The sequence below is a fragment of the Coturnix japonica genome, chromosome 20 (genome assembly GCF_054131305.1).
Source record: "Coturnix japonica strain WE chromosome 20, WE-NBRP24, whole genome shotgun sequence".
Taxonomy (NCBI): domain Eukaryota; kingdom Metazoa; phylum Chordata; class Aves; order Galliformes; family Phasianidae; genus Coturnix; species Coturnix japonica.
The window spans coordinates 8,539,418-8,554,507 of NC_140682.1; the positions used below are offsets into that span (position 1 = coordinate 8,539,418).

A 15,090-nucleotide genomic window follows, 5' to 3' on the forward strand; every position below is an offset into this window, starting at 1 on the left:
ATTTTAGGGTGTTTGTTTGGACAAGCCCCTGTTGCATACGGTGGTCAAACATGCATTACTTGGGGGCACATTGTATTTGATTTAACACATCCTCTTACCTGTGGCTTTGCACAGAGTCCAAAGTCCATCAGCTTCAAATTGTCAATCAGCAGATTTTCCCGGTGGATGAGAAAGCAGTCAGGAATGATTTCCACCCAAGTGCCCAAGGAAACATCTTTTCTCTTCTTTTATTTCCTGCTGTAGACAGTGGTTCCCAGTCTACTCAAAGCTCGCTCGCTCTCGCTGTCTCAGAGATCTTCACTGACTGCTGGCAAGTTCCCATCTTCCAATATCCCAGGTGGGAAATACTAGCTTGTATCTGTTGGAAAGGACCTGGGGACTAGGAGGACAAGTGGTGAGAGACCACAGGCTGAATGCAAGCCAGCAGTGTGCTCTGACAGAAAAGAAGTACAACAAGATCATCGGCTGCATTAAAAAGCAGCACAACCAGACCAGGACAAGTCATTCCTGCTTCAACACTCATTGCACCACATCTACAATACTGTATCTGGTTTTTGGCCAGGAAGGATAACAACCTGAAACAAACTCTGAAGCAAGTTCTATGGATGACCTCCAGCCTGTGCAGGGGGCTGAAGCTCCCACTCAGAGAAGAGAAGCTGGGGAGAATGATCTTTGTTCAGAGTGCCTTCCAGTAGCCTTAGATAGAGGGATTTCATAAGATGCCTAGGAAAATGCTCGTGCTGTAATGATTTGCTTTACTCCGAGATACCAGCAGCTTACAAAATGCAAAGCTCTAACCTACTGGTGAGGAAATATTCAAGCCTTCCAGTACCTAACCTGTGCTTCAAGTCTTCAGTGACAGAAAATCCATTGGATGGGGCCAGAGGAATGCATCTCACCCCACACCCTCTGTATAGCCACCATTTGTTTAAAGGATCACTCTTCCTTGAGGCACAAAACTAGAGCAGGTTACACAACAGACTGACACCACAAGGGCTTCTCTCGAGATACAAACTGCAGCAAAGAGCATCACAAAAATGTGAAACCAACACTCAGATCAGATCTGTGTCTCTGCTCCGCTCATTAGGAGCATCATGTTTTACTCCCCTTTCAGAGGAAGATACTTCTTCAAGGATAACAAAATCCAGCTCAGCTACAGAACACAGTACCACATAGCAATAAATATCTAACATTTCCTGTAGGGAAAGAATCCTAAGCACAAGATAATGAAGGATGTCTGAGCTTCAGCTGGGACTGAATTATTTTCTTCACTGTCTGATACAATACAACGTTTTCATTCTGGAGAAACAATGGAGATAGCGCAGTGATGCTTACAGCTGCTGCCAGGCAGCGTTGTACAGAGCCACAGTCAATCTCAGCTGAGAGCCCAAGGAAGTGAGAAGGAACAGAACTAGGACAGCTGACTTAAACTGGCCAAAGGATATTCCATACTATATGACATATTGTGGAAGGAGTTTTGAAGGGGGTAGAACTTCATGTAAATCTCTTCCACTACTAGGAGGCTAACTGGACACTGATTGGTAGGTGGTGAGCAATTGCTTTGGCATTCATCATAACTCTGAGGGAAGAAAAGACACATTGCTGACACATTGCAGCCCCACATCCCCCTCTGCCCCCCCACAGCCCCACACCCCCCTGTCCTCCCCGCACTCCCCATCAGCCCATCCCACCTCAGTGCTGCCTCTGTCTCTTCTCTTCTCTCCTCTCCCCGTCCCAGCGCCGGCCTCCCCCGGCCTCCCATTGGGCAGCGGCAGCTCCGCCGTCTCCGATTGGCTGAGCCGCAGTGCGCGGGAGTGGCCGTTGTGGGGGGGGCAGAGGGGGATGTGGGGCTGCAATGTGTCAGCGTCAGCAGCACAGGTGAAGGCAGCTGAGCTGTGTGAGCAGTTGTGTTTGAGTCTGGCTGCAGCTCTCTTAGACCCCACTGAAGGGCTGAGTGCCACTGGGAAAGGATCTCTGTGTGGAGATTGCTTCTACTAGAGGTAGTTCTATCAGACTGTTCTATAGATCTGTGCAGGGGCTGTAAAAGGAGCTGAGGGGGACTGTAGGGGGGATATGGGGCTGTGGTGGGCCATAGGAGGACTAGGGGCTCTAGGGGGCTGTGAGGGTGTGTAGGGGTTGTGGGGAGCTATTGGAGGATATGGGCAGGTATGGGGCTTTAAGGGGTGGTGTATGGAGAGATAGAGGGTTGTGGGGGCCTTAGGGTGATATGGGGCTACTGGGGGCTGTCGGGGACTGTGGGGAGGAATATGAAGTTGTAGCAGATTGTGGGGGTGTAGGTGTGGTATATATATGTACATCTATGGGAATATACATATGAAAAAGATAGATCCATGTGTGTTCTGGGCTGCACTGAAAAAGGGGTGGCCAGCAGGAGAGGGAGGTGATTGTCCCCTCCTGCTCAGCTCTTGTGAGGCCCTATTTGCAGCACTGTGTCCAGGCCTGGGAAGGATGTGGAGCTGTTGGGGTGGGTCCAAAGGAGGGCCACTGTGATGATCAGACGGAAATTTGGGTGAAGCTGCCTGATTTTATGAAGCTATTCCTGTTATTTTCTTGGTGCTGTGTTTCCCAAATGAGTGGTTTCTGGCTGTGCTGCAGCACCAGTCTGCATGTGAACATCAACTCTATTCACCATCTGGGAAGATCACGACTTCCCTTCTCCCACCAGCACCACTGAATTACAGTTACTCTAAGGAATCCTTAAAGAAGGGTTTATAGCTGTCATGTTATCTGAAGTGCTTGGGGCATTCTGATGCTATTAAGCTCTATGTATTAACAAGTTCAAAAAGAAAAGGTAGGCATCTGATTGTTGTGCCAGTTTCTAAGTTATTTGGAAAGCTGTACCACCCAACCACTCCTTCTATTTGATGGAGGTGACAAAGCTCAGTTTAATTTCTGACTGCTGTTTAAATTCTGGAGCTCAAGCTGGTTCCTGGAGCAGAAAAAGCTCGGTAGCTGTCCCTCCCTAAAAGCAGGCACCTCTGAGCAAAATATGACATCTCAATTTCTGATGGTAAGGTCAGGAGATCTGATTCCAGCGTCTAGCTTTTGGCTTCATGCTATGTTAGTGGGACCTTTGGCATCCAGCACTGACTAACAGCAACTGACAGGCTGGTAACAGTGCACATCAAAGCAGTTATGTGTCAGGATGGGTCAGGAAAATTGTATGGCATTGAGATTTCCTGTCTTTGCTCTTTGCAGATCTAACTAGCTGCTGGAAGAATACTGTACGCCATGTTCACACCATTTTCAATGAGCTGGATGAGTCTGTTGTTGGCATTTTAATGCAATTGACCAGGCAGGCAATATGTATGGAGTATTTGGCTCTCTCTACAGTCATGAATATTTCAGTGTCTTCAACGTGTGGCTCATTGCTTCCATTTCAGGCTGCCCAGAGAAGCTGTGGATGCCTGTCCTTGGTGTTGAAGGCGAGGTTGGATGGGTGATGGGCAGCCTGAGCTGGTTAGTGGGCAGCCAGCCCATGGCAGGGTGTTTAGAACTTAATGATCTTGAAGGTTTCTTCCAACCCAAGCCCTCCCGTGATCCTATGATTCTGTGATTTCATTCAGGTTTATTGAGATGAGATGAGTTCTCCTAAATGCGCTGTTCTCCATATGATTATAATTGGAGTCTTAAATTATAATTGGGTGACTTAAAGCAGACACCATACCTTCTGATGGCCAAAATGAAATGAAATCAATCCTTTACTGTGTCAGTAGTCTGTAACTAGAGCCCATCAGGTAATTCCCAGCCTCCTGCCTGTATCAGTGGCTGCACACAGTGAAAAAGTCTGATGGGAATTTAACCTCTAAAATGTTCAGAAGCAACCAGAGGGTGAATATATTCACTATGCAAATACCTGCAGGAATAAGCTTGTCATGTATGTCCTCAGGTAGCACAGTAGTTAATGGTGGGACTCAGTAGGTCATGCTGAAAGTTGAGTCTGCTGATCTTGAAGGTCTTTTCCAGCCTACATGACCTTATGCTAATATTTCTGTATTTATTTCTGTTCAGCTCCCAGAAAACCTCCCACCCAGCCCCCAGTTGACTCCGTGGTAAAAAATAAAACAGAAACCTCAGTGACGCTGGCATGGTCCCCTCCGAAGATGCAACCCCCATTCCAATCGATGGCTACATTGTGGAACCCAATAAACTAACTGGCTTCACCTGGGTGAGGTGCCACGAGTCTCATGTCCCCGTCCCAGAGTTCATGGTGAGCAATCTTTCTGAAGAGGCTGATGATCAGTTCCGAGTGTCTGCAGTCAATGCGCATGGACAGAGCCCGTCTCTGGAATTCCCAGGGAGCGTGCACCTTGGTAAGCACAAAAACCCCAATGGAAATGGGTCAGTGTGTGCTGAGCAGCTGTGTTGGTTCCCTAAAGTTGTTTTCTTTGACTTTAAGGATAGTAGTGCATTAACACACCAAAGCCTTTCCCTTATTCCTAGTTCTCCTATCTCCTATCAACCTCCAGCTACCACTAAAGTGATACAAGTTCTGTTTCTGTGACAGAGACATGAATATTATTATCTTTTGATATCTCACATGTGCAAGAGGCAGAACTTTCTGTAACAGATCTTAAGCATAGAAGTGCTTCTTCCAGCACTCATGCAAAGGGAGAAGTAGAAATGTACCTATGATTTAATCTTCCATCTCTAAATGAGATCCCAGACTTGCATCTAAAGAGCATTAAGACAGCCATGTTGTTCTTCCTCAGAACCAGTCCTGGCTGTGAAATCCCCCCTAACAGCTGGTGAAGCTGTACCTGGAGGGGATGCCATGTTTACTACTGATCTTACAACAATGTGTTGCAGCACTTGGTACCTCAGTGGTAAAGTCTTACAGGAAAGCGAGACCTGCATCATCAAGAGAACCCAAACTACTCACAGCCTAATCATAAAGAACATCACCAAGAATGATGGTGGAGCAGAAGTGAAATTTGTTGCCGAAAATGTTGATGTCAGCACCAAGATGAGAGTGAGAGGTATTTGCTTTGATCCTTCTCCTTTCCTCTTACAGTCAAGGCATAGTTGCTGTGATCTGATGATTAGAACTGGGGCTGCAGGCATTCACTGCCTGTACCAAATACCTGAAATTGCATCCCATGGACTGATGTGAGTCCTGGTAATGACCTAAACATGATAGCACTGAGTGTAGGGTAAGCCAGTCTACCCAGCTGCTTGGTATCTGAACCAGATTGCTTCATGCCAGCTGATGAATGTCTGCAGTTCACAGCTCTTGGCCAGTGCATTCAGTCAGCAGGTTTACCACTGCATGACCATAGAGCAGTACTTTCAGCTCCAGGTTCAGACAGCCTTTCTGATTGCACTGGAATAATTTAGAAGTAGGGGAGCAATCATTCCAATAATATCTCTATCAATCAGCTTTGCATGACAAAATAGAACAAATAAACATTCATTATGGAAGGACCTGTTTGTCATTGGGTGGAAACCTCTGCAGAAGCATGTTTAGAGCATTCTTAATCAGTAGAAGGAGATGTTTGGTTGATTTTTACTTAGTAAATCCGGCAAGAAGACCAAATGAAATATCTTGAATTGCTCAGCACTGACACAATGATGAGTGCAGGAACAGAAGGTGATACTTTTTCAGAGATGTTGCAGCAAACATTGACCACGTTAGCCTGATATCAATTGAACTAACGAGGCCTTTGCTCCTGACAGGTGCTGCAGTGAGATTTACCAATAAGAGCAAAGATGTAGAAAAGATCTCCGCTCGGCTGCGTGAGGAAGCCAAACTGCAGGCTGAGCTTTCAGACACAGGCGCTACTGTGGAGTGGATGAAGGATGGGAAGGAGCTCAAGGCCAGTGAAAAATATGAACTGCACATTGTGGGGAAGAAACACACCCTGAAAATTCACAACGTCTCAATGGATGATGCTGTAAGTTGTCAGTGCATCTGTGAGGGGGATAAAATGCATGAGTTTGCATGATGAGGCTCTTCATCATCTTCTGCTAGCTTGTCACCCTTGTTGATCCATGGAGAAACAAGAAAGGCCTAGAGTAGTGTATGCACTTTGGCATTGGAGAGCTTACTTAATTGCTTCTTCTCAAAGAACAAACTCCAGAGAGTCATGGAGACATCTCCAAACAGAATTGAATAATGGGACTAAATTGATGGAGAGCAGAACTTCCTGCCACGGCTTGTCAGCTAGTCTTAATTTTGCTTTTCTTCTCTCTGTCATGTTAGCATAATATTTCATACTGGCAGGTCTGCCCAAAGAATTAAATGAATTAGCTGATGGACGTTTCCATGTGCTTTTCACTGTATGGTGACTATCAAATGAGTAATCAATGCTGTTATTTTAAAATCTGTGTTGGCAAGCTGTAAGACAAACAGCTGCTGTTGGTAGCTTGGTTACTGCAGAATCAGCTTTCGTGTATCTCATAGATAGGGAAGAGACCCTTAAGGGTCAGCTAGTTGGACTCCCTTGCAATGAACAGGGGCACCGCAGCTCCATCAGGTGCTCTGAGCCCTGTCCATCCTGGAATAGTTTAGAAGTAGGGGAGCAATCATTCCAATAATATCAATCAGCGTTGCATGACCAAATATAACAAATAAACATTCGTGATGGGAGGAGCTGTTTGTCACTGGGTGGAAACCTCTGCAGAAGCATGTTTAGAGCATTCTTAATCAGTAGAAGGAGACGTTTGGTTGATTTTTACTTAGTAAATCTGGCAAGAAGACCAAATGAAATATCTTGAATTGCTCAGCACTGACATGTAGAAGAGACCTGTGATGAGTCACAAGGATGTTTACTTAGCTGTCATTCCATGGTGGGCTTTTTCTTACACAGATGTAGGGAGAAACTGAACTTTCCCACGCAGGTCTCTGTTTTGCTGCAGGGTTTAGGTCTGATCTCTGAGATCCACACGCTGGGCCTTGATTGCAATAAATGAGAGCCCTTTGTTTGCTCCAGTGGAAGACTTTCCATTTCTGCAGTACCCTCTGCAGAAGACACAAATGCAAATGCACCTTCTTCCCAGCAACAATTGCCTTGTTCTTTTTTACACTGAGTATGCATGAGGCTCTTCATCATATTCTTCTGGCTTGTCACCCTTGTTGATCCATGGAGAAACAACAAAGCCCTAGAGTAGTGTATGCACTTTGGCATTGGAGAGCTTACTTAATTGCTTCTTCTCAATGAACAAACTCCAGAGAGGCATGGAGACATCTCCAAACAGAATTGAATAACGGGACTAAACTTATGGAGAGCAGAACTTCCTGCCAAGGCTTGTCAGCTAGTCTTAATTTTGCTTTTCTTCTCCCTCTTTGTCACGTTAGCATAATATTTCATACTGGCAGGTCTGCCCTCAGAATTAACTGGCACAGGCTACCCAGGGAGGTGGTGGGATCCCTGGAGGTGTTCAGGAACTGTGGAGATGTGGCCCTGATGGATGTTATCAGGGGGCATGGTGGGGTGGGTTGGGGTTGGAATCAAAGGAGGACCCCCATGTATTTCAGCAGGAAGCACTACTGGTAATAAGACTTTTGGAGCAAATCCTGGTAGGGCCACGCTCAGCTGGTCCGGTCCGGAGGCTGTTCCTCCTTCCTGCTATATCTGCAGTGAAAACCAGCAGCTGCTTTTGTGTGGCTGGGCTCACATCCAGCAGTGGTGAGGTGACTACAATTATTCCACTGTGTGTTAATAGAGGCCAGTTTCATCATCTAACTTTTGCGCTCCAATTAACTTCCATAAAGGAATTCTGTTTTTCTTTTCAGTCCTAAGTGTTGTCTCCATCTTTTAGGCTCGATTTGTTTTCCAGGGGGTTACAATGCAGTAATAGAACACCCTCCATTTATTTCCTTCTAGTTTGCTTGTTCCAATTCTTTCCTCAGTTTTCCGAGTTTAGACATTTTCTTTAAGCCCTGGGCTTCTTCCTTTGGCTCTGTCCCCTGTACAGTGTATGTCTTTCAACTTGTGGAGATAAGGTAATCTGGTACGTGGTTTATAAAAGATGCCAATTTGCCAGCTTCTGAATTAGAATCTAGCAATTAGAACTAGGATTAAACGTGTATGTTTGGCCTTATGATAAATGAATGCCTCATGGTCAGCAATGTCCCTGCAGTTCTTTACCATCGTACATATTTTGTGTGCCCATATTTTGTTTCAGCACTGGCAAACTTCATAAACAAAGAGACAACTGGAGTCACGACTTGAGCCCTGACATCTGGGCTTCATTCTTCTAGTTCATGAATTGCCTCAGCACTTACATCATCTTTAAACCTATGACTGAAACGGTCCTAAGTTCTTAGCATGGGAATCCAGTCTCCTCTTTTGACAAATTAAACTCCACATTTGGAGAGTTGAGTGTCTCCTGCTGTACCCGAAGGACATTGTGATCTCTGAGGTGTCTCCCTGAGGTGCTGTAAGCACAGCCATTAGCTCAGTGTAAGTAAAGCACTGTCAGGTCAAGCCTGGAGGAGTAATGCTTGTCACTGACATGTTCCTGTTCAGGGTGGAGCTGGAGGATAAAATAACACAAGAAATTGTCATTGAAAGTCAATATCTGTGAAATTCAACTGGCTGCATTCACAGAACCTGGCGTTAAGATCTGGTTTCTGGTTTCTATCTTGAACCTCTTTTCCATAACCCAGTCCTCATTTATGAACTGAAGCTCTACTGAAAGCCTTTTGCTGTGTATGCTCATGCAGCAGTGCAGCGCTTGTGACCTTTAACAGCACATTCACATTCCTCTGATCACAGGCTCCTTAAGGTTGATTAATACCCTCTAGTCCAACTGCTCACCCATCACCACCATGATGCTCACCATCAGCAGGCTAAAAACTCAGCAGAGATGATAGATCAAGCACAACACTGGATTTGGGATGGCTAGAGATTCCTAAGATATTGAAGGGTTGCTTGCAGGTGGTGTTGGCTCAGGTATTCACCCTGCATCCCACCTCCTGTTCTGTTTGGTTGAGAATCATGCATTCTGCAATTTCACTTTGTAATTCAAAGCCCCTTTCTTTATCTGTTGAAAAACTGATCTAAAACAAGCCAAGAAGACTCCGTTGGAACTGGTGGATGCAGAACAAAGGCATCCCCAAAGGACAAGTTGCACTGTTTGATGAACATTATTGGATGAGAGTTAAGCTAAGATTTAAAAAGTTCTGGGGCTGTCTCTGAGCATCAAATACAGAGGAAGCCTGCATGATTCCCTGAGAATGGATACCTCCTACTTTGGTGTAGGGTGAAGGGAACACTAGCAGTAACTCCTATCACAAAATGTCACGTGGCTCAGACAAAAATGCCATCAAGAGGGGGCTTAATTAGGAGCACCAAATGGTCACAAGATGGTCTTAGGGCAGGGAAGTAATCTGTGTGATACTGATTGATGCTATTAGTTCTTAACAGCTTGACTCTAGAGGGGCTGTTCTTCTTTGGTCACCTAGTTTTAAAAGAATAGATGGCTCCTGTCTATTACAATTTTTAATGCATTATTTGTTCACTGATGCCATAAATGTGCCTGGCATAGCAATTGGCCTTGGTATATTCAGTGACTGAAAGCAACAGTTGTTGCTGTAAGAAATGCAATACTAAGCTTGGTCTGCCTGTAGCTGACAGCCATCAGCTTGCTCCTCAGGCAGGTTCTGTCTGGATGGAATGAAAGGCATGAAATACTGATGTGCTCATCAAACGCTGCTTGTTAGCTTAGAGACAAGGTGTTGAATAGGTTTGTTCATGCATTGAAAACACGTTACTTAGCTGCCTTCATTTTAGCTACAGAAGAACACGTGCAGAATACAGAATTGATTAAAAGAAATAAGAACTGTCTGCATAGAACTTACTCTTTCCTTACACAGGAGAATCAAGCACACGTTTGTATGTGAGTATCTCCAGAGGTGAAACTCGATCACCCAAATGTAATGAGCAGAGACATTACAATCAGTTCTAACTGTATCTTCATGCTGTGCTGAATAAGCCTGAGTCAGGATGTAAACCACTTTCTCTTTTTTTCTTCAGATGAAGCCATTAATGTTGTCAACAAGCCCAAAATGACTCCAGAAATATCAGTCAGTCCTTCTGAAGACCTGGAGCTGGTGTGTGAGGTGTCAGCTGCAAGCGGAGCTGTCGTATGGAAGAAAGAGCAAACAGAGGTGAAGCAGGACCAGAAGACAACCATCATCTCCCAGGGGACGCACCGCAACCTCATGGTCAAAAATGTGACCCTGAAAGACCAAGGGAGCTACAGCTGTGAAACAAAAGATGACAAAGCAACATTCCAAGTGAAAGTCAGAGGTGAGAAAATGCTTGGAATCCCAGAGATAAAGGAACGCTTCATTTTCTGTGTCTTGCATTTGGACGATCAACTGACAGCCTCTCTGGTGCAAAACATTTTGGCTCTAGGACTTTCTTTGTCATCTAGTGTCATAGCAACACTTTTCTACATGTGCTTTTCCATCCAGGAATGAATTACTGCAACAAACCATAGGCAAGGAGGGTAACTTGTGCAGCTCTTGTAGTCAGCTGGTGTCTGCAGGGTTACAGTGCAAGAGCACACCAGGCATGCAAGGAGTGAGAAAAGGGGAGGTGTTTGAAGAGATCTGGTTACAAAATTTGAGTGACACAATTAGGTGGAAAATGCCAATAATCAGACTCATAAATGGCCTGGGTTGCAAAGGCCCACAGTGCTCATCCAGTTCCAACCCCCTTCTTTCTATGTGCAGGGTTGCCAACCAGCAGCCCAGGCTGCCCAGAACCACATCCAGCCTGGCCTTGAATGCCTGCAGGGATGGAGCATCCACAGTCTCCTTGGGCAGCCTGTTCTAGAGGGCCGTTCCCTTCTGATTTACTGGAAATGTAGAGAGACATCAGAAGAAAAAAAGATAAGATAGGAGGTTCAGCAGTGCATGCAGGTGTTCTAAATCTCATGTCCAAATCTGCTATCAGACTTCAAAATGTTTAGCTTTGTGATATGATGTGATATGATATGATATGATATGATATGATATGATGTGATATGATATGATATGACATGAAATGATATGTCTATCATTTCCCAAGGCAAAATAGAGGGGAAAGTATTTTCCTGTCTTAGTGAGGCATCACGATGCTCCCTGTGAAGTGCAAGTATAATGAAAACGGGCAACTGGAGTAAGCTCTGCAGCAGACTACAGCAAAACTGTGTGACTCTTGTGATGTCCCTGCAGAGAAAGAAGACGTGTTTACAGAGAAGGACAAGATACAAAAGGAGATGAAGGCTGCACCAACAGAAAATGCCACGCTGAGCTGCGAGGTGGCCCAGGAGAAGATGGAGGTGAAGTGGTACAAGGAGGGGAAACTGATCACCTCGAGCAAGATGTTCAAGGTGGAGTCAGAGGGCAAACAGCGTCGGCTGGTGGTGAGCCAGGTGGAGAAGAAAGATGCAGGGGAGTACAGCTGCGAGGCTGCTGGCCAGAAACTCACCTTCAAGATTCATGTCACAGGTGAGACAGGTGTTGTCTGAAATACAGCAGAGAACAGTCAAGTAAAATCTAGTTTCTATTATACAGTGATCCAGTTGCAGTAGTCTGTGCTGAGGTTTTTTCCCTAGACTTGATTGCCTGGGTTTGTAGAAAGTATTTGGTTTTAGTATGGCACAAAGACCTGTTTCAGTCTGTCTGTAGAATAATAATTACTGATATATGTACAATGGAAGCAATATTCAAGATATTATTCAAATCTCTCCTGTGCCTGAGATCCCAAACTGTAATTCTTGTTCACCGAAACATTTGACTAAGATAAGTATGTGCAGTGAGGCTGGAGTGCATGTTCTACGTGCAGCCTTTCGTGGCAGGAGAAGCAGGAACTTCTCCTAGTAGTACACTGCCTTTTTCCTATGCCTTTATGTTGGAGGCTGCATCTGGATAGGTGAGTCTGCTACTCACAGTAAGAGACCTGGTAGAGCTGACTATTCCCAGAGCTCAAAGTAAAATAGATATCTGCAAATCACACACAAAGAACAAAGGACTGCATTGGTGAGCATATTTCCTTTGTGTCTTTGACAGTCACAGTTGTGGCAATGGTAGAGGCCATGAGGAGTCTGTTCAGGAAGCCAGGAGTACTGTTCTGGGTCATGAAAAGGCAGCCAGTGATTTGACTATCACACGTTTATGTGTTTTGATGTTTCACAGTGGGTCTGAAGTAAAAGGAACTCAGGTTTTGGTTGCCTGCAGGACAGATGTTCTTTTGGGTTCAATATGTTTGCATAGTGACTTGCAACCATGGGACTGGTGTTCAAGGACCCTCTTGGTTCCTTCAGTTCCTAGGTTCTTTCTTGCCTAGATTTGACACTTAGTTTCAACAGAAGAGCTGATATTCTCTAGTGAAGGCTATTAGTTTGGGCACAAGTGGTAACCTAAACCTGTTCCAACCTGTACATACAAACCTGCAAGATGGTCTCATTTCAGTCCCTCAGTCAATACTTTTTCTTTTCTTCCCTCAGAGCCAAAACCTGTGTTTATAAACCAGGAGAAGGTGCAGAAAGAGCTGAGTGCTGCCCTGGCAGCAAGTGCCTCCCTCAGCTGTGAAGTAGCACAGGATCCAATCTAAGTAAAATGATCCAAGGATGGAAGACTGCTTGCCTCCTCCAGAAAGTTCAGAATGGAATCTGTGGGCAAAACACGGCGTCTGGTTGTGGAGCAGCTGGAGAAGAAAGATGCTGGAGAATACATCTGCGAGGCTGCTGGCCAGAAGATGACCTTCAAGTTGGAAACAACTGGTGAGCATTTGCTTTGGGAACACTAAGCAGCTTTGGTGGGATGTGGATGTGGGGGAATGGCTGGTTTCATTGACATGAGAGAACAGGCAGTGATGCTGTGAAACCAGATGGATGATGCTCAGCCTGGCCATGTGCCTCAGAGCTGTTTGCTCAAGGAAGCCAAGTGTAGTTGTGGGTTTGCTCTCAAGAGCACAGTTTGGTAGGGATGAGCTGGCGGTTGGACTAGATGACCTTAGTGGTCTTTTCCAGCCTTAGTGACTCTGTGGTTCTCTGCTTCAGGAAAGACCTACTCGCTGACTTACACACGTGTCCAAGTCAAGGATGCCGCAGAAATAAAATCTGTAGCAGAAAAGGCAGAATCTCGTGCCCATCTTACAGTGAAAGGTAATTATGCTTCTGATGACGATTTTGCTTAAATTATCTTATGTTATAAACCAGCTAACAACCTTTGCTTGAATGTCAAGGAAGTTAAACACCACCATGACCTTTCACAGAAATAAAAGCTCCAACCTACCTGCCTTTCTGCCCACAAAATATCCAGCTTGTCTTTTGGGATTTACTTTGCTAAGTAAAACAGGCGATTTTCTTAGGAAGTTGATTTTCTACCTTTAGACTTCAGATTTGTGTTTGAACGTTGAGGGATAAAAACATAGCTTGAATTTTCTTCATCTTCTCCGTATGTTTGAAATGAGCACAGGTTGTGGTTTTTTTTTAATATATACAATGTTAGGGTATATATATGATGTTAAGTGTGGTAAAGAAAAGGGAGACATTTGAGTTAGCACAGTACTCAAGAGTTCAGTCCCCAGCTTTGCCACTGTTACAATTATAAGGGCAAGAACATCCTGGAAAATGAATTTCTCCTAAGTAGAGTCATTACATTTGAGCTACAGAGACCTTTACTAGGAGAAAACTTGTTGTTCAGAGCTACGTTGCTGTATTTAACCAAAGTAATTATCAATGTCTGTGTTTCACTGATCCTCTATTCCATTTCGTAATGCGAGGAGTTTGATATCGAGATGGGAAGGTCATGATTTGATTTGGATGTTGGACTGGGAATCAGAAGATCTGGGCTCTCTTCAGGTTGTCAGTCTTATTGTCTGACCTCTTAACAACTTTCCTTTCTTTCTACTACTTTTTTAATGATGTTTTAAGGCATTTTGAGCTGATAGGTGTAGTGTTCATGTGCAGTAATGCTGACATGAGTAAGTAGGGTGATAATGTATGGGTTTTTTATATTCCTTCTAAATCTCTGCTTTCTCTTGTTCCATCCTTCTTAAAGAGCAATCCATTAATCTAGTAAAGGAGCTGTGTGATGAGGATGTGACTGAGCCTGAAGAAGCCAAATTTGAATGCGAGATATCCATTCCTTCTATGAAACCTCCCAAGTGGTATCTGCGTGAAGAAATCTTACAGGCTGGCAGAAACTTGATTATGCAGCAAGAAGGCACCATCCACCGGCTGACCATACCGAAAACCACCACTGATATGACAGGCACCATTCAGTTCTCAATTGGCAAATCCAAATCCACAGCCAATCTGCTCATCAGAGGTAACGTATCCTGGCTTGATTTACATCATGAAGATGAAGAATTAATTACCGTACAGTCTTCCTTCACTGGAGTCTTTGAAATATTGTGTGTTTTCTGGAGGGTCTGCTCCATTTCCTTTTAAAAGTCGTTGGACACTAAATAAGACAGCTGCATCTCAGTAAAAGATCTGTTTGAATAGTTGTGATGTGCTTACTATTCAGACCTACAGAGCTGAGGTTTTGTCCTTGGCTATACCAAAGAAGTCAAATCAGGTGAAATTAATTGTATTTCTGAAGTAGACAAGTTTAAGTTTGGTAGCACCTAAATTTGATGCAGTTTGTCATTGATTTCATCTGAAGGAAACTTCCAGGCTTCTTATCTGCTGTTGTCCCCAGCGTAAGAGTCTCCATTCACATCCTAAAGTACTTGTTATATTTTCAACTCACTCTTATTTGAAAAAAAGCCTCAACTGGGAGCAATTTAATAAGCACAGAACAAGAGCTGGACCTTGCATTTAGTAGATAATATACAGTATTACTTTATAGAAATGTAGTCAATGGCATTCCCTATAGGCAATCGTTTGTTTTATCTTTAGAGTGGTTCAAAGAACAATTGTGAACATGGAATTAATTGGAATGGAATAGACGCAAGAGACTTTCCTCTTCTTCCAATTGTCCTCATCCTTTCTTCTCTTCCACCCCTGTTTTGCAGATTACCATTTACAAATCACCAGGAAGTTGGAGGACAAGACAGCTTTGGAACGTCATTCTGTCATCCTGTCCTGTGACTTCAGGCCTTCTCCAAAGGTTGTGAAATGGTT

At 44.4% G+C, this 15,090-nt stretch overlaps 1 protein-coding gene across 1 annotated transcript; it reads left to right on the forward strand.

The window, feature by feature from the left end:
- Positions 1–3,954: 3,954 nt before the first annotated feature.
- Positions 3,955–14,888, forward strand: LOC146757576 (obscurin-like). Its single transcript, XM_085520689.1, has 6 exons — positions 3,955–4,334; positions 4,734–5,000; positions 5,036–5,040; positions 12,975–13,122; positions 14,021–14,290; positions 14,866–14,888. Exons 1-6 carry the CDS (start codon positions 4,109–4,111, stop codon positions 14,886–14,888), a joined length of 939 nt encoding a protein of 312 aa, XP_085376815.1. The 5' UTR covers positions 3,955–4,108.
- The last annotated feature ends 202 nt before the right edge of the window (positions 14,889–15,090 follow it).